The 25,644-nt window shown below is 49.3% G+C and overlaps 1 protein-coding gene across 2 annotated transcripts in view; it reads left to right on the top strand.

Moving 5' to 3' along the window:
- Nucleotides 1-362: 362 nt before the first annotated feature.
- pde11a (phosphodiesterase 11a) overlaps nucleotides 363-25,644 on the top strand; it is a 706,589-nt gene continuing 681,307 nt past the window's right edge. For both annotated transcript variants that reach the window (XM_072477086.1, XM_072477077.1), the window contains exon 1: nucleotides 363-1,860. In XM_072477086.1, coding sequence (XP_072333187.1) covers nucleotides 1,072-1,860 — 789 coding nt within the window. In that variant the 5' untranslated portion in view covers nucleotides 363-1,071. The remainder of the gene's footprint in view (nucleotides 1,861-25,644) is intronic.

Genomic DNA, 25,644 nt, shown 5'->3' with positions numbered 1-25,644 from the left:
GATCTTTTCCTGACACTACGGGAGGGAGGGGCTTTCAGCGGGAGGCCTTTGCAAGAAAAGAGGTTCTACGACACAGGATCTGGATAAACCCTTTGGCTAGAGAGACATTCGGGGGCGGTGGCCAGAAATCCCAGGCGCTTTGTGTGAATTGCATTGAGCATTTCTCCTCACTGAAGTCGCTGCTTGTTAGAGCCAATTAGAATCCACTCATTTCAGGACGCGGGATGGGGCTGGGAATTGCGCCTCGCGTCCTCCATCTGCTTCACTCTCTAGCTATTCATTCAATAGTATATTGATTAGTTGGGCAGAACAATAAAATGAGCATTGTGCTAGATGCTGGAAACAATAAAAATCATTGTTTTAATCAGCAATATACGCTTCACATATTATGGTCCCAATATCAAAACGTTATTTTAAAAGATCGGAGGGTTGTTAATAATCTCTTATTCACAAGTCTCTGGTATTCTGACAATAGAAATATCATCATTCTTATACATCGGGGAACCTATGCAGAGTTTCTCAATGAGCTCCAGTTTGTTATAGAATATTCTGATTTCTCAAGAAGATTTAGCAGAAATTGTACAAATTCCTTCCCCTGGCAAGGACAGCAGATAATAACACCTCAATTTTACTGCACCAGTGAGGCGATTCTTTTTATTTGATCAGAGTAGACTTCGCCAGCAAACAGTAACCGCCTACGTCAGTGGATCAGGAGGATCCACGCTTTATCTGTCATTACTGGCCGTGCCTTCTTACGCAGATTCAGCACTCCCAACATGGGAAGATAACAGAGCGGAATGGGCTCTCATCTGTTTCACAAGAGGACACCAGTAGGCACCAAACAGCAGCCTGCTCCCATCAATCGCCAGTGAGAGATCATTTCACCCACACTTAGTGCGGTTGTATCCACCTTTCAAGCATGCAGCTTGGCACTCAAAGGGATTTTTCGCTTTAAACATGCATGGATTTTAACCTGTAGACTTACTACTGGACGCAAACAGGTTAAACACCGGGCCATGCTGCTGCGGGACATAATTCGTTACATTGGCTAACACTTCCCGAGTCGTAGCTATGTCGAGTTCAACAAAGCTAGACTTCTCCGAAGTGGAAACTTTTCTGGATGACCATCCGGATCTTTTCGAAGAATACCTGCTGAGGAAAGGCAAATCCAGCACAGTGGAGAAATGGCTCAAACAGCACCATCTCAGCAAAACCCCATCGACTGCCACCTCAGAAGAGAAGAGCCTTCCTGCCAAGGAGTGCTGGGCCACCAAGGGGGACGGGCTGCAGAGGAGACCCTCGCAGAGAGAGCTCAGGAAGCACTTCGCCAGATCCAAGGCGATGACAGTCAACAGGACTTATGACGAGCATGTCAACTCCAGGGACAAGGAGCCACTCTGCAGCATGAGGAGGCGAGCCCTCCTGCGGAAAGCCAGCTCGCTACCCCCCACCACAGCTCACATCTTGAGCGCCTTACTGGAATCTCGGGTCAACATCCCCCAATACGCGCCGACGGCGATCGACTATAAATACGAACTCAGGGACACAAATGAGAGAGAATTCTTCCTGGAACTCGTCAAAGACATTTCCAATGACTTGGACCTGACCAGTCTGAGCTACAAGATCCTCATTTTTGTCTGCATCCTAGTCGATGCTGACCGTTGCTCGCTGTTCCTGGTGGAGGGAACTTCCAACAAAAAGACTCTAGTATCCAAATTCTTTGATGTGCACGCAGGGACCACGGTGCTGCCTTCGAGCAGTACGGAAAACTCTAGCGAGGTGCAGGTGCCTTGGGGGAAAGGAATCATTGGTTATGTGGCTGAACACGGGCAGACGGTCAATATCCCTGACGCCTATCAGGTAAGATCACCTTGCACAAAATACCCCAGAAGGTTGCATTAGTTTCAGACAGTTTGTAATCCGAAGATAACTATCACGAAGAATGCACAGAATTATGCCATAAAATTACCAAAGAAAAATGAAAACTTTCTCCTACCCCTCGCCCCAGAGTAAATTAAGGACCTGCTTATAGCCAGTGTAAGAAAGCAACATTTAGTTAATTTAAACGCTGCAACTGAAATAAAGGTTGTTTTTGTCAGTTTGTATAAGGAAAATATTTTAATCGCGTACATCTTATTGCAGTATTTAATTTACCATTCATCAGTTAATTTGTGAATCAGTGAAACTACACTAGCGGAAACATCAATATTGGCACCACTTTCACCTTATTTGATTATCTGGGCAAACCCGATGTATTGACACACATGTCTGGACTTTAAAAAATCGATCTCTTTCTCACCAATATGCAATGCACATATGGAATTCTATCTTCTTTCAGTTGTGTCCGTGTTGAATGAGACACTATATCAAAACATTTCCTCGGTTATTTTAAATTAAGAAGTACAACGCAAGGTCTGATTGATAGAGTTCCTAGAAAGTGCTTATCAGAGGGGGACTAGGAATAGGTCCAACAATGATTCATTTAGACATGTGCCAGCTAGCCTGTGTACAGCAAAGCTAGCCGGAATAAATATAGCCGTTTAAAATAAAGGGAACAGTAGCCACTTAGAACAACAAAGAACAAAGAAATGTACAGCACAGGAACAGGCCCTTCGGCCCTCCAAGCCCGTGCCGACCATACTGCCCGACTAAACTACAATCTTCTACACTTCCTGGGTCCGTATCCCTCTATTCCCATCCTATTCATGTATTTGTCAAGATGCCCCTTAAATGTCACTATCGTCCCTGCTTCCACCACCTCCTCCGGTAGCGAGTTCCAGGCACCCACTACCCTCTGCGTAAAAAACTTGCCTCGTACATCTACTCTAAACCTTGCCCCTCTCACCTTAAACCTATGCCCCCTAGTAATTGACCCCTCTACCCTGGGGAAAAGCCTCTGACTATCCACTCTGTCTATGCCCCTCATAATTTTGGAGACCTCTATCAGGTTGCCCTTCAACCTCCATCGTTCCAGTGAGAACAAACCGAGTTTATTCAACCGCTCCTCATAGCTAATGCCCTCCATACCAGGCAACATTCTGGTAAATCTCTTCTGCACCCTCTCTAAAGCCTCCACATCCTTCTGGTAGTGTGGCGACCCGAATTGAACACTATACTCCAAGTGTGGCCTAACTAAGGTTCTATACAGCTGCAACATGACTTGCCAATTCTTATACTCAATGCCCCGGCCAATGAAGGCAAGCATGCCGTATGCCTTCTTGACTACCTTCTCCACCTGTGTTGCCCCTTTCAATGACCTGTGGACCTGTACTCCTAGATCTCTTTGACTTTCAATACTCTTGAGGGTTCTACCATTCACTGTATATTCCCTACCTGCATTAGACCTTCCAAAATGCATTACCTCACATTTGTCCGGATTAAACTCCATCTGCCATCTCTCTGCCCAAGTCTCCAGACAATCTAAATCCTGCTGTATCCTCTGACAGTCCTCATCGCTATCCGCAATTCCACCAACCTTTGTGGCGTCTGCAAACTAATTTGAGAATTATTAACAAAGGTTATTGTGAAGAAAGGAGAGGGGGGTTCTGTTGGAAATGTTATCAGCAGGTCCAACTGGAGAACAGAGGCAAAATCTTCCCTTGCTTCAAATATTTTGGAAGAAAAGTAAAAGAAAAACATAAATAGTTGGCATAACACACACCAACGCCGTGAACACGGTTTAAGCACGCTTTAGCGAAATAGTATGACATGTTTTGTTTGGCACAACAAATATTTGTTGTGATGTTGGACATGGTTTTCTATTCCTGACCAAGATTGCAATCCTGGAGCAGCAAAACAGTCAGAACCTTTCCACACACGGTGATCCAGAAAATCCGGCATGGCTGGCTGCTTCCCCGCTATTATGACTGGAGTCAAATCCCCACAACACCTTTGCTTGACCAGTGTCTGTAAATCGTAACATGCATCCCAGTCGTGCGGTTCAGTATGAAAAATACGATATAAGGCTAATGTAATGAGTTCCTTGTCTAGCTCTTAAAAACTAGAACATTACACAGAAATATAAAGTAAGCCAATCTTGGACAGTGTACAATCGTGCTAAACAATCCAGAACATTGCTGCCGCTTGCTCGGAATATTTCGACAACTCTTGTTGCGGGCTTTGGTTAGTTACTAAGGGATCGATTCCCATCACTATCGAGAAACGGAATGGAACGTGTAATCCAGTGTCCTAATTCTGATATAAAACAATGACGCGGGATGAAGCCAAAGAGCTCGTTTGGAGTTTGTATATTGGAGAAATTTGCAGAAGCCACTGACCCGGTGGCAACAGAGGACCCTAACAATGCCTTTCAAATGCGTCGTGTGGAAATAATTCCCTAGAACACAACACCGAGATTGTGATGGAGAAATTGTTTATTGCAAGTGAAGTGTATGGTGCCAAAGTGCTAAGACTGAACTCTGCCGTTCAGCTCGATGATACAAGGTCCGGGACAGTAGGCGGCGCTCCAAAGTTACGTCTTTCACGTTGCATCAGCATCAGTTTCACTGCAGAGAAAAGTAAATATTTTGAACAGAGCTTGTGTGAGTGATTTCTGTCAGTGCTGCACATGCTCGCGTTCCACTCATGCTGCCGTTGGGCAAAACGTGAGAAAATGCATTTCAACCATAATTTTCACCTCAACACGGGTAAAAATGTATTTCCATTCTGCTCATAAATTCGAGATTGGAACCGTCCCACAAATAGTTTCACGTTGTTTCTCTTTCAATTCGGCGTGGCGATTAACGCACAACTTCACACTCCAATTATGGAGCCCAACGAACCACTAAAATTGTTCTGACAATTTAAAATATTTTGGTAACGTTTTGTCTTCAAGGGATGAATGCGATCTTTAGATAAGCTGTCACTCACAGACCTGAAGTGAACGGCTAATGATTTTTTGAGGAATATTCTTATTCTATTTCTTCACTCTTCCCATGGCCCAGTTTCTTTTAGACTGCTGCGTCTCGCTATTCATTCATTCAACAGAAAATAGTATTGACCTTTCCAGAGCAAATGTAACAAATAGCTTCAAGAAACAATTTACTACATTTTTTACTCTGTTCATGAAATGCTGCATATTTCGGTTTATTGTCACGTGTACCGAGGTACAGTGAAAAATATTGGTCTGCGTACAATCCAGACAAATCGCTCCATACATGGAAACATAGAACATACGATAAATACACAATGTACATGATGTAAATGCATAAACAAAGACATCGGGTGCAGCATATGGAATATACTGGAGTATAGTGCTACAACTGGAGAGAAGGTGCGTAGAGAGATCAGGTCAGTCCATAACAGGGCCATTCAGGAATCTGGTAACAGCGGGGAAGAAGCTGTTTTTGAATCTATGGGTGCTTGTTCTCAAACTTTTCCCCCACAGTGCTGTTGGTGTGGTTCTTTTCTGGACAAATTTATTTCCTGCTCTCTCAACAATGCAGCTGAAAATAAGGGTCCAAAGGACTGAAATTTGAACTTGGTTCATTTACTCAAGTCTAAACTGCAGCTACTGGACTGCCAACATTCACAACTTTCCTTGCTGTCACATCTAACAAGGAACCTGCTGTCCACTGTGACTAATTTACTTGGTTTTGAGCCCAAGGTAAAATTTCCTCCATAAACAGTTCACCAGTGTACTCCAGAAGCTTGGTCACTTCATTCATTTCAGTAGGACCAGCATGGTTATTTCAATCAGTCCGAAAGGGCTGAATGGAACTCGAATAAACCGAGACCGGGGGTACTGAGAGAAAGAAATGACTCATCCTCTTGCGTCAGATCTGAGTTGATGTATATAGGCATTATCATGTGCACCAAATTAATTTAAGACAGTAATCCAACTTATCATGCTTTCCCAGCTGAAGGTATTAAAATGGCTGCTTGGTCCTGCATGCCCTCTGCCATATATACAATAATTTGAGAAGGATGGCCTATGGGTTTGTGCTATTGTAATCCTGGGATACAGCAGCTTCATCTATATTAACTCCAGCCGTACCACTATTACTGGAAATTGATTCACCTACTGATAAGTGTGAGTTCAATGAAGCTAGTGGTTATCACCGTTGCTTCACAACACCAGGGACCTGTGTCAATTCCCGGCTTGGGTCACTGTCTGTGTGGACTCTGCACATTCTCCCTGTGTCTGCGTGGGTTTCCTCCGGGTGCTCTGGTTTCCTCCCACAAGTCCCGAAAGACGTGCTTGTTCGGTGAATTGGACATCCTGAATTCTCCCTCAGTGTACCTGAACAGGCGCCGGAGTGTGGCGACTAGGGGACTTTCACAGTAACTTCATTGCAATGCTAATGTAAGCCTACTTGTGACAATAATAAAGATTATTATTATTCTCTTAATGTAATCAAGGATATGGAAACAGAAGCCAGAGTTTGGTCCAGGCTAAGAAATTGGCCTATAAAGCAGTTTATCAATAAGAGATTATAACTGACATTATGGCCCCTGCCCTTGCATCTCTGCTGTTTGTGTGCTATGGAATTGCCTCCTGGTAGCAGGCAGTTCTACAAATCCATTCATTCGCACTTTTCAGATGCAGATAGTGAATAAGACAATTGGCATTTGCAGCAAGTTGAGTAGTAATAGGTCCCTTGATTATAATTCAGTTTTTTTTTCTTTCCAAAGTCAGTCCATTCAGGCTGTACATTGTCTGGTCTTTTGGATAGGAGATTCTACTGTTTCACTGCTACTGCCATGTGCTCCTTGTTTCTGCTGAGTTGTGTCCTGTGCAGTTCATGATCTGAATCTGCTAGCATGGATATGTCTTTGCTGGTGTTTGTGATGATATGAGAGAGTGGTACTGGGTGCTTCGAGGTCCTGGACAGGTATGGATTACTGGTCACAGCTTCCTCGAGAACACCTTCAGAGGTAGAGAAATGGAAGATAGATTACAATGCTGCTTGAAATATATATATTCCTTGAAATATAATTGACTGTGCTTTGACGCCAGTTAAAGTAAATAGGATGAGAGGATTTATTGAATCATGGTGATCAGCCTGACCAGCAGGATGTTAAAATCTCATTGTGGTCCATTGCACATTGTAGGATCCAGTTTTACGTGAATTCCCAAGGCTCTCACCTGACTTAGCCAAGCACTGTTAATACCTATAGTAAGACATGGGATAAACAATGGCAGAGTAGCAATGGGTCATTAACAATTTGTTACTACTGAAAAAGATGAAACTACATTCCTGCTTGGAGAATCAACTGTGGCAAACCTCTCAGTATCACAAAACAACCTTCGAAAAACAAAGTGATAAAATGAGTGAACCTGAGAGACCCACAGTTAAAAGTAGCAGTGGAGTTATCAGAAGTCAGAGCAAACCGCAAAGACCATTGCTTCCAAGACAGTGTATCAACAATCTTTCTTCGCAAGGAAAATCCCACATTATAAAAAGCTGTCAAAGGAAATAATCACAGCCCCATCATTTGAAGTCGTCCAGACCTAACTTTAGATCATTTCCATTGATTTAAAGTTTTCATTATCAGGTCTACCATCTCAGCAGTCCATGCCTTGTTTAGCTAGTATTACCCATATGAATGTTGGCAGAATATAGATATTAGTCTCGAATTCTGACATAACTAAAGCAGAAGCAGCAGAAGAAGAAGAGCGAGCCTGAGAAAGAACACTGTTGGAGACCCACTAGGAAGGAGACATTACTGATGATGGATAAAGAGATGGGCCAAGTGGACCAAGTGGCTGTGGGGGAATACTTGGATACGAGTTATCGTCGCAACATAAGGTTTAGATTTGCAAGAAAAGCAAGGAAGAATCTACTAACTTCAATTGGAGAAGGGACCTTGCCAGGGTAAAATTTAACCAAATATAGGGCAGCACGGTGGTGCAGTGGTTAGTGCTGCTGCCTCACGGCACCAAAGTCCCAGGTTCGATCCCGGCTCTGGGTCACTGTCTGTGTGGAGTTTGCACATTCTTATTAAGAAGGTGATAAGTGCTTGGAGGTGCAGGGCATAGCTAGAATACCTAATAAGTACTTTGTATCTGAGTTCACTAAGGAAGAGGATGCTGACAAAATGTCAATAGAAGCAGAGATGGTTGAAGCAATGGATAGGGTGAAAGTCAATAGTAAGGTCGCACCTGAAAGGATTTCTGTGCTTAGAATGGATAGATCACCTGCATCCCAGGTTGCTAAAGGAACTGGGGGTGGAGCTGATGGAAGAGCTTGCCATAATCTTTCAATTTTCCCTAGATATGGGGAGGTGCCAGCGGAAAGGAGAGTGGCAGAAAGTGAAGTCCTTATTCAAGAATACTTGTGAGGGGATTCATAGTAACCATAGGCCAGTCAGTTTAACATCAGTGATGTGTAAGATTTTAGAAATAATAATCAGGGAAAAATCAACAGGTATTTGGAAAGGTTTAAGGCAGCACGGTGGCGCAGTGGGTTAGCCCTGTTGCCTCACGGTGCCGAGGTCCCAGGTTCGATCCCGGCTCTGGGTCACTGTCCGTGTGGAGTTTACACATTCTCCCCGTGTTTGCGTGGGTTTTGCCCCCACAACCCAAAGATGTGCTGGTTAGGTGGATTGGCCACGCTAAATTGCCCCTTAATTGGAAAAAATGAATTGGGTACTCTAAATTTTTTTAAAAAGGTATTTGGAAAGTTTTGAGTAAATTAAGGAGACCCAGCATGGATTTGTAAAAGACAGATCATGCTCGACTAGTCTAATTTAATTTTTTGATTTAATAGCAAGAAAGGTGATGAAGGAAAAGAATGAATGATGTGCATATGACTTTTGAGAAATCCTTTGACAAAGTACCACACTTAGATAGTTAACAAAATTGAAGGTCATGAAATAGGGAGGTCTGTGTGAGCTTGAATACAAAAATGATTTAAGGACTGAAAACAGTCATTATGAATGGTTGCTTTTCAGACTGGGGAATGGTTGACAGTGGTGTTCCCCAACGTTCAGTACTAAAGCAATACTATTGCTTTTGTGATGTATATTTAAATGGCTTGGAAATTAGAAAACAAAGTGTTATGGCCTGGCAAGTGGTAAGTACTGTGCAACCCAAACCCGAAAGGGAAACTTGGCAAGCTATCACAACCCTTTTATTTTTGTACTTTACCCTGAGAAAAATATGTGTATTGAAGTCAGGAGCCACAAATTCCAGTAGATTTGGAGATTTTAAATATTAATTTAAAATTTTTATTAACCAAATGAAAAGAAAACTTAAATGCACAAGATTACATTTACACTATTAAAATTAGTCTTCCCCAAAAGATCTGGAATAACAAACAAACATTGCTTTAGACAACAGTCCCTTACAGATATTTAATCTATAAAATCCGGGAACAATATCCCCAAGGCAAAACTATTATCAGTTTAACGAGGTATACTACACAATATCTCACGCTTCGCTTCTACCCTGCTGTGGAACTTTAAACTTCAGACAGGAGATTGCTGTTTGCAGTCCTAAGCACCTTCTGACCAAACAGCATAGCTGCTTTAAGACTGTTTTCTGGGAAACAGACACTTTCTTTTTAAAAAAAATATTTTTATTCAAGGCATTTAACAAATATACACAGAATATCAGAAGAACAACGCATCATCAACCCAACAAATAACCACACATTCCAACTCCCCTGACACCAACACCCCACCATGTCCCACCTTCCCCATTTTAATCCCGCCCCCGCCTTGCTGACCTATCAATTCTCTCTGAAGAAATCGATGAACGGTTTCCACCTCCGGGTGAATCCCTCTACCGACCCCCCCGCAGAGCGAACTTGATCTTTTCCAAACTCAGGAATTCTGCCAGGTTACTCATCTACACCCTTGCTTTCTGCGGCTCTAGGTCCTGCCAACACAACAAAATCTGTCTCCGGACTATCAGGGAGGCAAAGACCAATACATCGGCCTCTCTCCCCCTGGACTCCCGGGTCTTCCGACAAACCAAATATCACCTCTTCTCAAGTTTGAGAACCTCTTCAGCCTTTTAGATTCCCAGAACACGTGGGCATGAGTTGCGGGCCATGCCACATACCACCTACACCTATCTTCCACCCCCACAACGAGCCTGCTCATCCTTACCACCGTCATGTGGGCTCTATGCACCACTTTAAACTGGATGGGGCGTAAACTTGCACACAACGAGGACACATTCACAATCCGCAAGGCCTACGCCCATGACCAGATCGGCATCTCCCCTCCCGGGTCCTCCTCCCACTTGCGCTTAATATCCTCCAATTGAGCACCCTCCCTCTCCATCAATTCCTTATAAATATCCAACACCTTCCCCGCCCCTATTTTGTTCTCCGATAACAGCTTGTCTTGCAACACTGAAGGCTGCAGTCCTGCGAAGGACGGCACCTCTCTCCTCACGAAACCCCTCACCAGCAGGTACCAAAAATAATAATTTTTATTATTAAGTAGGCTTACATTAAATCATAGAATCATAGAATCATAGACATTTCAGTGCAGAAGGAGGCCATTCGGCCCATTGAGTCTGCACCGGCACTTGGAAAGAGCACCCCACCCGAGCCCTCGCCTCCACCCTATCCCTGTACCTCAGTAACCCAGTAACCCCACCCGACCTAGCACTGCAATGAAGTTACTGTGAAAATCCCCTAGTCGCCACACTCCGGCGCCTGTTTGGGTACATTGAGGGATAATTCAGAATGTCCAATTCATCTAACATGCATGTCTTTTGGGACTTGTGGGAGGAAACCGGAGCACCCGGAGGAAACCCACGCAGACATAGGGAGAACGTGCAGACTCTGCACAGACAGTGACCCAAACCGGGAATTGAACCCGTGTCCCTGGCACTGTGAAGCAACCGTGGTAACCACTGTGCTACCGTGCCACCCACAAAACCATTCCGCTTGGACAACTCATACAATTCCTCCAACTACTCCAGCCCCACAAATTTGCTCCCTGTATGTAAGTCTATGAAGTACTCAATCTCCACCTGCCGCCACCCCCGAAACCTCACTTCCAGCCCTGCTGGTACAAGCCTACGGTTGTCGCAGCTCGGCGCCCACAACCGCATACCCTCCAGCCCAAAATTATGCCTACAGTGCCCCCACACCTTTAAAGCCAACACCACCACTGGGCTCACTGAGTACCTCGCTGGCGAGAATCACAAAGGCGCCAACAACAAAGCCCTCAAACCTGTTCCCCTACATGATATCACTTCCACCTGCCCACAGACCGACCTCTCCGCCACAGCCCACTTTCTCACCATCGCAATATTTGCCACCTAATAATAATTTATCAAATTTGGCAATGCCAGCCCCTACCGACACTCCCATTCCAAAAAGGTCCACTGCATCCGCAGGGCATAGACATAGACATGGAATTTACAGTGTAGAAGGAGGCCATTTGGCCCATCGAGTCTGCACCAGCCCTTGGAAACAGCACACACCTCCACACTATCCCAGTAACCCCACCTAATCACTAAGGGCAATTTAGCATGCCCAGTCCACCTAACCTGCACATCTTTGGACTGTGGGGGGAAACTGGAGCACCTGAAGGAAACCCACGAGGACACAGGGAGAACATGCAGACTCCACACAGACAGTGATCCAAACCGGGAATCGAACCTGGGACTCTGGATTTGTGAAGCAAATGTGCTAACCGCTGTTCTACCTTTCCGACCCGCACAAACCCCGAGATCAGCCCATTGATTTTCCTAAGAAAAGACTTAGGGACAAAGTTAGGAAGGTTCTGAAACACAAACAGAAACCTAGGCAACACTGTCGTTTTCTGACTGCACTCGCCCAGCCAGTGACAGCAGCAATACATCCCACCTCTTAAAATCCACCTTCTTCCCCTCCACCAATCGGGCCCAGTTCAATTTGAGTAGTTGGGCCCAGCTCCGTGCCATTTGAATACCTTGGGTGAGATTCTCTGACCCCCCGCCGGGTCGGAGAATCGCCGGGGGCTGGCGTGAATCCCGCCCCCGCCGGTTGCTGAATTCTCCGGCACCGGATATTCAGTGGGGGCGGGAATCGGGCCGCGCCGATTGGCGGGCCCCCCCCGCGCGATTCTCCGGCCCGGATGGGCCGAAGTCCCGCCGCTAAAATGCCTGTCCCGCCGGCATAGATGAAACCACCTACATTACTGGCGGGACAAGGCGGCGCTGGCGGGCTCCGGGGTCCTGGGGGGGGGCCGCGGGGCGATCTGGCCCCGGGGGTGCCCCCATGGTGGCCTGGCCCGCGATCGGGGCCCACCGATCTGCAGGCGGGCCTGTGCCGTGGGGGCACTCTTTTCCTTCCGCCTTCGCCACGGTCTCCACCATGACGGAGGCGGAAGAGACTCCCTCCACTGCGCATGTGCGGGAATGCCGTGAGCGGCCGCTGACGCTCCCGCGCATGCGCTGCCCAGAGATGTCATTTCCGCGCCAGCTGGCGGGGCACCAAAGGCCTTTTCCGCCAGCTGGCGGGGCGGAAATTCGTCCGGCGCCGGCCTAGCCCCTTAAGGTTGGGGCTCGGCCCCCAAAGATGTGGAGCATTCCGCACCTTTGGGACGGCGCGATGCCCGACTGATTTGCGCCGTTTTGGGCACCAGTCGGCGGACATCGCGCCGTTTCTAGAGAATTTCGCCCCTTATCTCGGTTCCTGAAGTTCATCCCCACCACTCTAAACGGCAACCCTCCTAGTCTCCTTTCCTGCCTTCTGGCATTGATGGGGAACACCTCATTCTTTCCCATGTTCAATTTATATCTCGAAAACCGGACACATTCCCCCAAGATCTCCATAATCCCCCAATTCTGCCCATCGGATGCAAAAGATATAATAAGTTCTCCGCATATAGCGAAACCCTATGCTCGGCCCACTCCACCCGATCAAAAGCCATCTCCGCATCGATCGCCACCATTTTCTCTACCCTCTGCCCCTCCAAGGGAGATGGAAGCCTGCGAGAATGTGGTGGGAGTAGCCCCCTGTCCCTCACCAGCAGTGATCCCAGCTCAGCCCCAAACATTTTATAAAAATCAACTGGGAACCTGTCTGGCTCCAGGGCCTTCCCTGCCTGCATTGCACCCATGCCATCCAGCACCTCCCTCAACTCAATCTGGACCCCCAGATCCTGAACCTGCACCTCCTCCACCTTGGGAAAGTTCAACCACATCATCCCCTCACCCCCGATCAGGGGCTCTGACTCACACAGCCTCCTAGAAAAGGCCTCAAATGCCCCATTCACCCTTTCTGGGTCCATCAGCACCTTACCCCTCTTGTCCTTCACTCTACCAACCTCCCTTGTCGCTGCTTACTTCCTCAACTGATGGGTCAGCATCCTACTCGCCTTGTCCCCATACTCATACACTGCCCCACTGGCTCTCCAGAACTGCCCCACTGCCTCTCCCATAGACACTAACCCAAACTCCACCTGGAGCTTCTGCTTCTCCTTCAACAACCCCTCCTCCGGCCCCACGGAGTACCTCCTGTCCACCCTCAAATTTTCATCTACCAGCCTTGCCCTCTCATCCCTCTCCACCCTCTCCCTGTGCACCTGAATCTAACTACAGACTTGAGTGCCTCCCACAGCATGGCGGCTGTGACCTTCCCTGTGTTCTTCAACTCCACATAGCCTCAAATGGCAGCTTGCACCCGCTCGCACACCACCTCATCCGCCAATAGCCCCACAACTAAGCTCCACTGTGGTCATTGGGCCTCTCCCTGAACCACCTGCAAATCCACGCAATGAGGTGCGTGGTCAGAGACCACAATCGCCGAATACTCAGACCAACCCCGCCAGCAACGCCTTGCCCATCACGAAAAAATCAATCCGGCAATACACCAGATGAACATGGGAGAAATATGAAAACTCCTTCACTCTCTGCCTCTCAAACCTCCACCCCCATGTGCTCCATGAACCCCCACCCCCCACTGCCCATGCGCTCCATGAACCCCGCCCACTGCCGGCACCCTCGACGACTTAGGACTCGACTGGTCCAGGACCGTATTGTTCACCCCCCATAATCAACCGATGCGTGTCCAGGTCTGGAAACTTCCCCAACGCCCGTCTCATAAAGTCCACGTCGTCCCAATTTGGGGCATGAATTTTTTTTTTGTATAAATTTAGAGTACCCAATTCATTTTTTCCAATTAAGGGGCAATTTAGCGTGTTCAATCCACCTACCTTGCACATCTTTGGGTTGTGGGGGCGAAACCCACGCAAACACGGGGAAAATGTGCAAACTCCACACGGACAGTGACCTAGAGCCGGGATCGAACTTGGGACCTCGGCGCCGTGACGGAGCATAAATGTTTACCAGGACTACCGGCATCACTCCAGCTTCCCACTAACCATCACTTACTTACTCCCCCGGATCAGCCAAAATGCTCCTCATCTCAAACTCCACCCTCTTAGAAACCCCCCTCATCTTCATATCCATCCCCGATTGGAACACCTGCCCCACCTATTCCTTCCTCAGCCTCGTCTGATCCCCCAACTTCAGGTGTGTCTCCTGTAAAACCACCATGTCTGCCTTCAGATGCGTGTACACACACAACCGTTTAAAGGGCCCATTCAACCATAGATTATCATAGAATTTACAGTGCAGAAGGAGGCCATTCGGCCCATCGAGTCTGCATTGGCTCTTGGAAAGAGCACCCTACCCAAGGTCAACACCTCCACCCTATCTCCATAACCCAGTAACCCCACCCAACACTAAGGGCAATTTTGGACACTAGGGGCAATTTATCATGGCCAATCCACCTAACCTGCACATCTTTGGACTGTGGGACGAAACCGGAGCACCCGGAGGAAACCCACGCACACACGGGGAGGATGTGCAGACTCCGCACAGACAGTGACCCAAGCCGGAATCGAACCTGGGACCCTGGAGCTGTGAAGCAATTGTGCTATCCACAATGCTACCGTGCTGTCCTCTCACGTTCCAAGTGACCAGCCTCATCAGGGGGCTCCCCGCCTCCCTGCCCTGCCGATCATCCATTCCCCGACCTGTGTCACGCACCCCTCTAGGCCCGCCCTTGGATGTCTGCAGCCATCTCTCCCTCTCTCCCTTCTCAACCGTGCTACACCAATCACACCCATGTCAGCAACCCTTCCCCTCCCTGCCCCCACCCTCAAACAAAGAACCAACTCCACCCCCCCGCCCCCCCCCCACGCCTTCCTCCTGGCAACCATCTACTTCACACCTGTTAACTCGCCCGCCCACCTAGCATGGTGGCCCCCGCCCAATGCCTTTGACTTCTCCTCATCCCTCCAGTCCACCCCTCCCCCCAGAATTCTTCCAACCACCAACATACAAAGAGAACAAAAGGCATACTCACCCACAGTCTCTGGAATACTTGATCAGTGACATTACCACGAGACCATCGCCTCCCCATGTGAGGTGATGCAGTTTGGCACAAGGAATAGGGAGAGGCAATACAGACTAAATGGCACAGTTCTAAAGACTGTACAGGGTAAGAAATACTTTGGAGTCCATTTGCCCAGACATTTGAAGTTCTTAAGACATATTAAGAGAGCAGTTAGAAAAGCATCTAGGATGCTTCACAAATACAGGTCTTGAGTACAAGAGCAGGGAATTTACACTGAACCTTTATATAGCTCTGGTGAGACCACAAGTAAAGTGTTGTGTCCAATTCTGGTCAGCACTCTTTAAGAAGGTTGTTAGATTCTTTGAGATTTACGAGAATGGTTTCAGGCTTGAGGTACCCTCAATAATGACGCTTAGAGATTAAACTGTAAAGAAGGCTTTATTAGACTAATAACTATGCTAGAGCTAGAGACGAGAGCTGACTGTTACACAGACCATGAGGCAGCCCTTTATGTATGGCTCCCAGATGGGCAGAGCCAGAGGCGGAGTCCCCAGGGTTCCAAGCCCGGTCTTAAAGGGGACATCACCTTACATGATGACAAGGCAGTAACCGTTCATCACATTCACCCCCTGTTTAAAAAAGAGTCCGGCGGGGGTGAAGTGCCATCATAGGTCCATCCGTCTCGGTGGCCGGATCCTCCTCGACCTCCTCAATTCGGGCGGTGGTGCGGCGGGCACGGACGTCCCGGTTGAGGGCACATCCGGGAGCACAGCGGTTGGAGCTTCGGTCCGGGTCGGGGCAGGGGAAGTAGACAGGGCCGGGGGTAGTGGTGCCGGCGCCGGCGGGGTGTGTAAAGGGGGGTGCATGGTAGGGGCTCACCAACGGGTGGTAGGGCCGGAAGGGGGGGTGTTGTAGGGGGCGTCGGATCCTGCAGGGGAGCGGCGCGGGAAGGGGCGTCTGTGGTGGAGGATCCAGCGGGTGCCAGATCCCGGAGGGAAACCGTATCTTGCCTGCCGTTGGAGTACTCCACGTAGGCGTAACTGGGGTTGGCGTGGAGCAGTCGGACCTTTTCAACCTGGGGGCCCGTTTTATGGCTCCTCGCATGCCTCCGGAGAAGAACAGGTCCCGGAGCCATCAGCCAAGGTGGAAGCGAGACCCCGGAGGTAGACTTCCTGGGGAAGAGAAACAATCGGTTGTGAGGGGTCTCATTCATGGCCGTGCAGAGGAGTGACCTAATGGAGTGTAGGGCATCGGGTAGGACCTCCTGCCAGCGGGTGGTTGGGGGATTTCTCTACCGCAGGGCCAGAAGGACAGCCTTCCACACTGTCGCGTTCTCCCTCTCCACCTGCCCGTTTCCCCGCGGGTTATAACTGGTCGTTCTGCTCGAGGCGATGCCTTTGCTGAGCAGATACTGACGCAGTTCATCGCTCATGAACGATGTACCCTGGTCGCTGTGGATATAAGCGGGGAAACCGAACAGGATGAAGATGCTGTGCAGTGCCTTAATCACCGTGGCTGAGGTCATGTCGGGGCAGGGAATGGCGAATGGGAAACAGGAGAACTCATCGATCACGGTGAGGAAATAGGCAGAACGGTTGGTGGACGGGAGGGGCCCCTTGAAGTCCACGCTCAGTCGCTCAAAGGGGCCCGAGGCCTTCACAAGCCGAACCTTGTCTGGCCGATAGAAGTGCGGTTTGCACTCCGTACAGACTTGGCAGGCCCTGACCATGGCCTTGACCTCCTTGGTTGAGTTGCGGGACTTGATGAAATGGACGAGCCGGGTAACCCCCGGGTGGCAGAGGTCATTGTGGATGGCTTGCAGGCGGTCTTCCTGCGCGTTGGCGCATGTGCCGCAGGACAGGGCATCTGGGGGCTGGTTGAGCTCCCCTGGACGATACTTGATATCGTACGAGTAGGTGGAGAGTTCGATCCTCCACCTCAAAATTTTATCGTTTTTTATTTTGCCCTTTTGCGTGTTATCGAACATATAGGCGACCGACCGTTGGTTGGTGACGAGGGTAAACCTCCTACCGGCTAGGTAGTGTCTCCAGCGCCGTACAGCCTCCACAATGGCTTGTGCCTCCTTTTCGACTGCAGAGTGTCGAACCTCGGAGGCGGTGAGGGTTCGGGAGAAGAACGCTACTGGTCTGCCTCCTTGATTGAGGGTAGCAGCCAGGGCAATGTCTGATGCATCGCTCTCTACCTGGAAAGGGATGGTTTCGTCCACCGCGTGCATGGCGGCCTTGATGATGTCGGGCTTGATGCGGTTGAAGGCCAATTGAGCCTCAGCTGAGAGGGGAAAAGTGGTGGTCTTTAGGAGTGGGCGGGCTTTGTCCGCATACTTGGGGACCAACTGGGCGTAATAGGAAAAAAGCCCCAAGCACCGTTTGAGGGCCTTGAGGCTGCGGGGGAGAGGGAGTTCCTTAAGGCGGCGCATGCGGTCGGGGTCGTGACCTAGGACCCCGTCTTCCACGACATAGCCGAGGATGGCCAGCTGGGTGGTGTGGAAAATGCATTTGCCCTCGTTATAGGTCAGGTTAAGGGCTTGGGCAGTCTGGAGGAACTTTTTGAGGTTAGCGTCGTGGTCCTGCTGATCATGGCCGCAGATGGTGACATTGTCCAAGTACGGGTATGTAGCCCGCAAACCGTACTGGTCCACCATTTGATCCATCGCCATTTGAAAGGCGGAGACCCCATTTGTGACACCAAAGGGGACGCTGAGGAAGTGGAAGAGCCGGCCGGCTGCTTCGAAGGCAGTATAGGGGCGGTCTTTTGGTCGAATGGGGAGCTGGTGGTAGGCGGATTTGAGGTTGACCGTGGAAAAGACTCTATATTGGCTGATCCGATTTACCATTTCCGCGATGCGAGGAACGGGGTACGCATCAAGCTGCGTGAATCGGTTTATGGTCTGGCTATAATCCACGACCATCCGTTTCTTCTCCCCGGACCGGACTACCACCACTTGCGCTCTCCAAGGGCTGTTGCTAGCCTCGATGACCCCCTCTCCCAGTAAACGCGCGACCTCTGACTTGATAAAAGTATTATCTTGGGCACTGTAGCGCCGGCTCCTGGTGGCGACGGGCTTACAGTCAGGAGTGAGGTTCGCGAATAGCGAGGGGGGTGCGACTTTCAGTGTAGCAGGGCAGCATACCGTGAGGGGGGGGGGGGGCAAGGGTCCACCGAACTTCAGTGTCAGGCTTCGGTGGCTGCACTGGAAATCCAGTCCGAGCAGCAGGGGGGCACAGAGGTGAGGGAGGATATAAAATTTGAAACGGGTGTATTTGGCGCCCTGGATCGAGAGATCCACAATACAGTACCCCGTGATTTGTACCGAGTGGGACCCAAATGCGAGGGCTATGGTTTGGGATGCGGGATGGGTGCGTAGGGAGCAGCGCTTTACCGTTTCAGGGTGGATAAAGCGCTCCGTGCTCCCGGAGTCGAAGAGGCATGCAGTGTCGTGCCCGTTGACCTGGACCTGCATCATGGAGTTCTGCAGGTGTTTTGGCCGAGTTTGATCGAGGGTGATCGCACCCAGTCGCGGGTAGTCGGAGTCCTCAACCGAGTCGGACTCGTAAAATGGCCTCCGCCGCCGCCTGCGCGTGTCGGGTCGAGAAGATGGCCGCCGACAAGATGGCCGCTCCCATGATTCGCACGAGGCTGATGACGCGTCAGAAGAGGGCGTGTCGGGTCAGTGCGCAGCAGCATTGCGAGGCCTGCGGGCCCGATATCCTGATTTACGGGCCGGCTGTTCTTTGTTTTTCTGGCCCCTGGGTCTGGCCAGGCAGACCCTCGCAAAGTGCCCTTTCTTCCCGCAGTCGCTGCAGATTGCGGAGCGGGCTGCGCAGCGTGGGCGTGGGTGCTGGCCCTGCCCCCAGAAGTAGCATGGTTTGTCCCCATGGTGAGCGGGTCGCCGCGTGGCGCAGGCCAGGTAATACGGTTGAGTCTGAGGAAGTCCGGGGGGGGGCTGGCAGAGTCCGCGGGGTACGTACCCAAGTTATGTCGGGCCACCGTCAGCGAGGAGGCGAGCATTAGCGTCTCCTGGAGGTCGTTTGCCCCGTTTTCGAGCAGCCGCTGCCGGATGTAGGTCGAGCGGATCCCGGACACGAAAGTGTCCCTGATGTGCAGGTTCATATGGACTTCCCCTGTCACATCCTGAAGATCACAGTCCCTGGCAAGCGCGGTGAGTTTTTCAACAAACTCATCGAGCGATTCCCCCGAGCGCTGCCGGCAGGTAGAGAGCAGATGCCGGGCGTGCATCTCATTGATGGGTTTGACAAACCGCTTGCGGAGCAACTCGATCGCCTCATCATAAGTCGTTGCCTTTTCGAGCGTGGCGGAGATTCTGTGACTCACCCGGGCATGGAGTAGACGCAGCTTGCGTGGCCCCAGGATGGGAGTCTCTGCGGAGTCCAGGTAGGCCTCGAAGCACCGCAGCCAGTATTTAAAAATTTATTTCGCCTCCGGCGTTCGTGCTTTCAGATTGAGCTTCTCTGGTTTTAGGCCTGCGTCCATCCTGAATCTGGTTTAGTCCAATAAATTGAGGTACCCTCAATAATGACGCTTAGAGATTAAACTGTAAAGAAGGCTTTATTAGACTAATAACTATGCTAGAGCTAGAGACGAGAGCTGACTGTTACACAGACCATGAGACAGCCCTTTATGTATGGCTCCCAGATGGGCGGAGCCAGAGGCGGAGTCCCCAGGGTTCCAAGCCCGGTCTTAAAGGGGACATCACCTTACATGATGATAAGGCAGTAACCGTTCATCACAAGGCTTAATTAATTTTAGCTGCAAGGTTGTGTTGGGGAAGGTGGTGCTGGTTCTTCTAGGAGCAAAGGAGATTGCAAGGAGATTTGATAGAGGTGCACAAATTTATGGCAGGTTTAGACGTAGAAACATTTTTTTCTGAATATCTGATGATGTAAGGGCTAGGGGGCATAGATTGAAGCCTATGTTTATGGGCAAGAGGTGAGGGGGGAATAGGAGGAAGAATTCTTAGGCAGTGAGCGGTAATGAACTAGAGCTCACTGCTCAAAGGGGTGGTGGAAGTGGAGGCGATGGATGATTCAAAACAAAATTGAATGTGCACTTGAACTAAATAAATTTACTGGGTTACAGACATAGAACAGGGAGATGGGATTGATTGGATTGTTCTACAGAGAGCCAAGGACTCAATGAACTGAATGGTCTCTTTCTGTGCTTTAGTGCCTCTGTGACTCTATGAAAATGTACAGACACAGTTTGTGAGATTATTTGTGCCCATTTCCCATTTAAGATGTTTGTTAATTCATACTTATAAGTAATCATAAAACCTAAAACTAGGAAAGCAGTTGGACAGCTTGTTTTATCTTGTGGTATCTGTGTCTGGTTTTTGCTCATGAAATGGCAATGGCTGAATTCAATTTGCTTCAAAATATTTTGCATGGATTTTTCAAATGGCATTTCCTATAAAGCAAATCCATTTTAAATTGAGCCATATACTAAGTAATATTTCACGTTAAAATTGTGCATTTTCACACTTTTACTTTGTTTTTTAGAATGCTTGTGATATTGGTTTGTTCTGTATTTTTGAGGTTATCCATGAAGGCCCCACCTTCTCAACCTTGCCCCCCGCCTGAGTGTGGTGACTCTCAGGTTAAATCACCAGCAGTCAGCTCTCTCTCATAGGGGAGAGCAACCTATAGTCCTCGGGGACTTTGGTCACGTTTATTTATTTTTTCATTTTATGAGGGCGAGAGCACTGTTACAGAAAAAATTACCATTAAGAAAAACAGTTGGACTTCCAGTGGTAGGGATGATGTGAGTGGTCACGTACAAGGCAGTTCCCGTTTAGCGATGCGCTTTTGGCCCTTGTCACCCGATTTCCGGGTGTAACTTCAGGAAGAAAAAAATAATTTTAACTTGCTCTCCTCCGGTGTGGGAAGCCTGCAGGGGGTAAAACCAGACAGTTGACTAAGAACATTTCCACACCGGCAGATTCGGCAGTGGTGAGGAGAAAAGTACATGGCGGAGCCCTCCGGATTGTCGACGCCTTCCCTGGAACCAACAGAGAAACTGCTGGAATTCCTTGTGGGGAAGCTCCATAAACAAAGGCAGTCGATGATCTTTCCACGACAATTGAGGAAGCGGTGTCCCACCTTCAGATAATTTTGGAGATGCTAAGTAGTGGATGGAGGTATGAGGCGTGAAGATCCATGAGGTGGAAGAGGCGGTTTTGGATTATAGTGACCGAATTGCCTCATTGGAGGCTGAGGTTTTGTTGATGGCAGAGACCCAAAAGGATTTGAGAACCAAAGTTGAAGACCGAGAGAACAGGTCCAGGTGCCAAAATCTAGGGATTGTCGGGCTACTGGAGGGCATTGAAGGCCCGAGTGCCACAGATTTTGTGGCAAAGGAACTCGGGATGTTGGTGGGAGAGGGGGTCTTCGCTAATCCGAGATGGACCGGGCCCGCCGGTCGCAACGATAGAAAACTACCCCATGTTCTTGATTAATAAGGGATCAGGGGTTATGGGGAGAAGGCAGGAGAATGGGGATGAGAAAATATCAGCCATGATTGAATGGTGGAGCAGACTTGATGGGCCGAGTGGCCTAATTCTGCTCCTATGTCTTATGGTCTCAAACAAAATCCAGGTATCCGCCGCAGGCGATAATAGTCCACCTTCATAGGTTTCTCAATAAAGAGCGGATCTAGGTGGAACTGACAAAGCGACAAGCTGGGTTCAACAAGCCAAGGCGCTGCTTTACAAACATATTTTGTTTGATACGGGTCATGTTTAAAAACAAGGACCAGTACCTCAATACAGCAGAGGAGGTGAGTTACTTTGTGAGAAGGAACAGGTTAGGAGCGATTTGATTGTGGTTACGAGATGTTTTGGAGTTTTTTTGGAATTTCACATGGTCAATTTAATAGTTCTTGCCGCTGTATGTGTTTTGCTATTTGCAGTCTCGTTTTCTTATTCATCTCACATATGATAGTATGGGGTAGTTTCATTGATTGATGAGGGGTGTGGACTCTTTTGTTTCCTAATATGTATTTTTTGGGTTTTTTTGATGTGGGGATGCCGGCGTTGGACTGGGGTGAGCACAGTAAGAAGCCTTACAACACCAGGTTAAAGTCCAACAGATTTGTTTAGAATCACTAGCTTTCAGAGCACAGCTCCTTCCTCAGGTGAATGAGCTGTGCTCCGAAAGCTAGTGATTTGAAACAAACCTGTTGGACTTTACCCTGGTGTTGTAAGACTTCTTAATTTTTTTGAATGAGGAACTGGGGTAAGTGAGTGTCTGACTCTGTCTGGGTGGGTTTTCCTTTTTCATTCTTTGACTTGCTGGACAGGGGCTGCCTGGCTAGCAGTTATGCTGGTTAACAGAAGCAAAGTGGGGGTGGGGGTTGTGGATAGATGCTTGGAGTGGGATTGGTTTCTGTTTTGTTTGTGGGGTAAGGCAATGAATGGCCTTAGGTTGGTTGGGTTTTCTGTGTTGGGCGTGGGAGGGGAAGGGAGTGGGTGCCCATCTTGAGCTGGGAGGTGGGATTAGCGCATGTTTGGAAGGGGGATGGTTGTTGGGTAGATAACCAAGCGGGGAGTCGAGGGGTGGCAACAAGGGCCTCTTTACATATGGACCTGTGTGAAGGTTGAAGCAGTGTCTATTTTGGGTGGGCCTGGATTCGAGGTAGGTTGGGGCCCAGTTAGAGGTCCTCACATCGGGGATATGGCTGATTCTACTAAAGGGAGGGCCCAGAGACCCCCCACCCCCATGAGGTTGGTTATGTGGAACGTTAAAGGACTAAATAGTCCGGTTAAAAGGTCTTGGGTGTTTACTCATTTGAGGACTTTGAATGCAGAGGTAATCTTCTTGCAGGAGACAAATTTGAAGATTAGGGATCATACGAGACTGAGGAAAAGGTGGGTGGGGTAGGTGTTCCACTCAAGTTTTGATTCAAGGCTGAGAGGAGTGGTGATCTTGATCAACAGGAGGAAGGCTTTTACGATGACTGGTACTTTGGTCTTAGAGGCATTATGTTATGGTGTGTGGGGTGCTGATGGGTGTGTCAGTGGCAATAGCAAACATTAATGCATCAAATTGGGATGACACAGATTTTATCAAGAGTGTTGGCAGCCATACCTGATCTGGACTCACACAGGATGATTATGGGGGGAAGTTTCAATTGTGTATAGACCTGAGGATGGACAGGTCAAGTTCCAGGTTTCTCGTTACTTCTGGGATGGCAAGGGAGTTGCCTGTGTTCATGGAACAGATAGGAGAGCCGGTGGAGGTGGATCCATGGAGATTTAGTCACCCAAGGGTGAGGGTTTTTCCTTCTTCTCCCCCATGCACTGGGTGTACTCCGAATATATTTCTTTATAGTGGGGAGAGCATTTCTCCTGGGTGGTGGTGGGAGCTGGGTGATTGGCCATTGTAATGTCGGACTGTGCTCCATACTATGACTATGCGATTGGTGACAGGCCAGGCACAGCGCCACCCCCCCCCCCCCCCCCTCAATCAGACGCGTCACTCTGGCAGATAAGGGGTTTTGTGAAAGGGTGGCTTCGGCCATAGGGAACTACTTGGATTCCAACCAGAGTGGGAAGTCGCGCCTTCCACGTTCTGGGAAGCGTTGAGGGCAGTGGTCAGAGGGGAAATAATATCATACGCAGGAATAAGGTTGGCAGGGCTGAAAAACAGAGGTTAGTGGACTTAATCTTGGAGATGGATCGGCAGTATTCCGTGGCCCCTACTTCAGAGTTATTGGCAGAGAGAAAGGGGCTACAAATGGGCTGGTTTAGCACAGTGGGCTAAACAGCTGGCTTGTAATGCAGAACAAGGCAGCAGTGCAGGTTAAATTCCCGTACCGGCCTCCCGAACAGGCGTCGGAATGTGGTGACTAGGAGCTTTTCACAGTAACTTCATTGAAGCCTACTTGTGACAATAAGTGATTATTATTATTATTACAAATATGTTTGTGCTTGAAAGGACGGGAATGCGGTGAGCCAACTTCACTGTTCGTGAGGGACATTTTGAGCACAGGGACAAAGCTAGTTATTTCTTGGCACATCAATCGAGATGGCAGTAAGCCACCTGGGAAATAGCCCAGGTTAAAGATGATGGGGGGAGAACTGGTTACTGCTCCAGACAGGATTAATGGAGCCTTTGAGGTTTTTAATCGAGACTCTACAAGTTTGAATGACCAGAGCATAGCTCGGATCTGGAGCAATTCGACTTCCCGGTGGTGGAAAGGGTGGAGAGGGAGGGGCTGGAGGCACCGTTGGGATTGGAGGATGTTATGGACTGTATTGGTTCCATGCAATTGGGGAAAGCACTGGGGCTGGATGGTTTTCCAGCGGAATTTTACAAACAGTCCGCAGCCTGTTGGCGCCGTGCTTACTGGGAATCTTCAATGGCACACTGCTAAGTGGGGTACTGCTGGCCATGCTAACATAGGCCTCGATTTCTCCAACCCCGAAAAAGGACAAAGATTCCCTCGAGTGTGGGTTATAGGCCTATTTGACGAAATGTTTGGAGGGGTGCTTGCCAGAAGTGATCACTGAGGACCAGACAGGGTTTGTCTGGGACCGGCGGTTATCAGGAGACTTTTGAATGTGGCCAGGGGTCGCCCTCTGTGGAGCAGATGCTGCAGTTAATCATCTCCATGGATGCGGAGAAGGCCTTTGATAGGGTGAAGTGGTCTTCAAGGTCGTATTTTGTTTTGGTCCAACATTTATTTCCTGGGTAAAACTGCTGTAAAATGCCCCCACGGCTAATGTCCAGACCAATGGGGTGAGCTCAGGATATTTTTGACTTCACAGGGACATAAGGTAGTGATGCCTGCTGTCCCCATTATTGTTTGCACTAGCGATTAAACCATTGGTCATTGCGCTTAAATCGTCAGGTATGGGGGGGAGTGAGGAACATAGGGGGCAGGATTCTCCAATAATGGGACGATGTCCCCACGCCCGTGAAAAAGCGCAGGCAAATCACTCTAGACTTACCTGGTGTAGGTCCAGGGTGATTCTCCGATTTGCAGGGGACTAGCAGGGCTCCGGAGTAGTCCTCGCAGCTCTGGCTGCCGACACGGGGCCCTGCATTTCAGGTCGGGGGGTCCGCGCATGCGCACAGCAGCGGCCGCCCCACGCAACATGGCTGACCCACACCGCGGACCGGCACCAAAACGATAGGCCCCCCCCCCCAGATCGCGCGCGCCCACAGATCGTTGGCCCCCGATCGGTAGCCTGGCCGTCCTGGAGGCCCCCCTTGTGAACGATCCACCCGCCCCCATCAGGGCGGTCGTGGACTGAGTCTGCAGCCGTCGCGCCGAGTCCCCGCCGGGTGGAACCATGAGAGAGCCACGCCATCGGGAACTCGGCCAGCTATACTTGGAGAATCCCGAGGGG

This window comes from Scyliorhinus torazame, chromosome 2 (assembly GCF_047496885.1).
Source record: "Scyliorhinus torazame isolate Kashiwa2021f chromosome 2, sScyTor2.1, whole genome shotgun sequence".
NCBI lineage: Eukaryota > Metazoa > Chordata > Chondrichthyes > Carcharhiniformes > Scyliorhinidae > Scyliorhinus > Scyliorhinus torazame.
The sequence above is the reverse complement of the archived record's forward strand: the minus strand, read 5'-3'. Positions and strand labels throughout refer to the sequence as shown.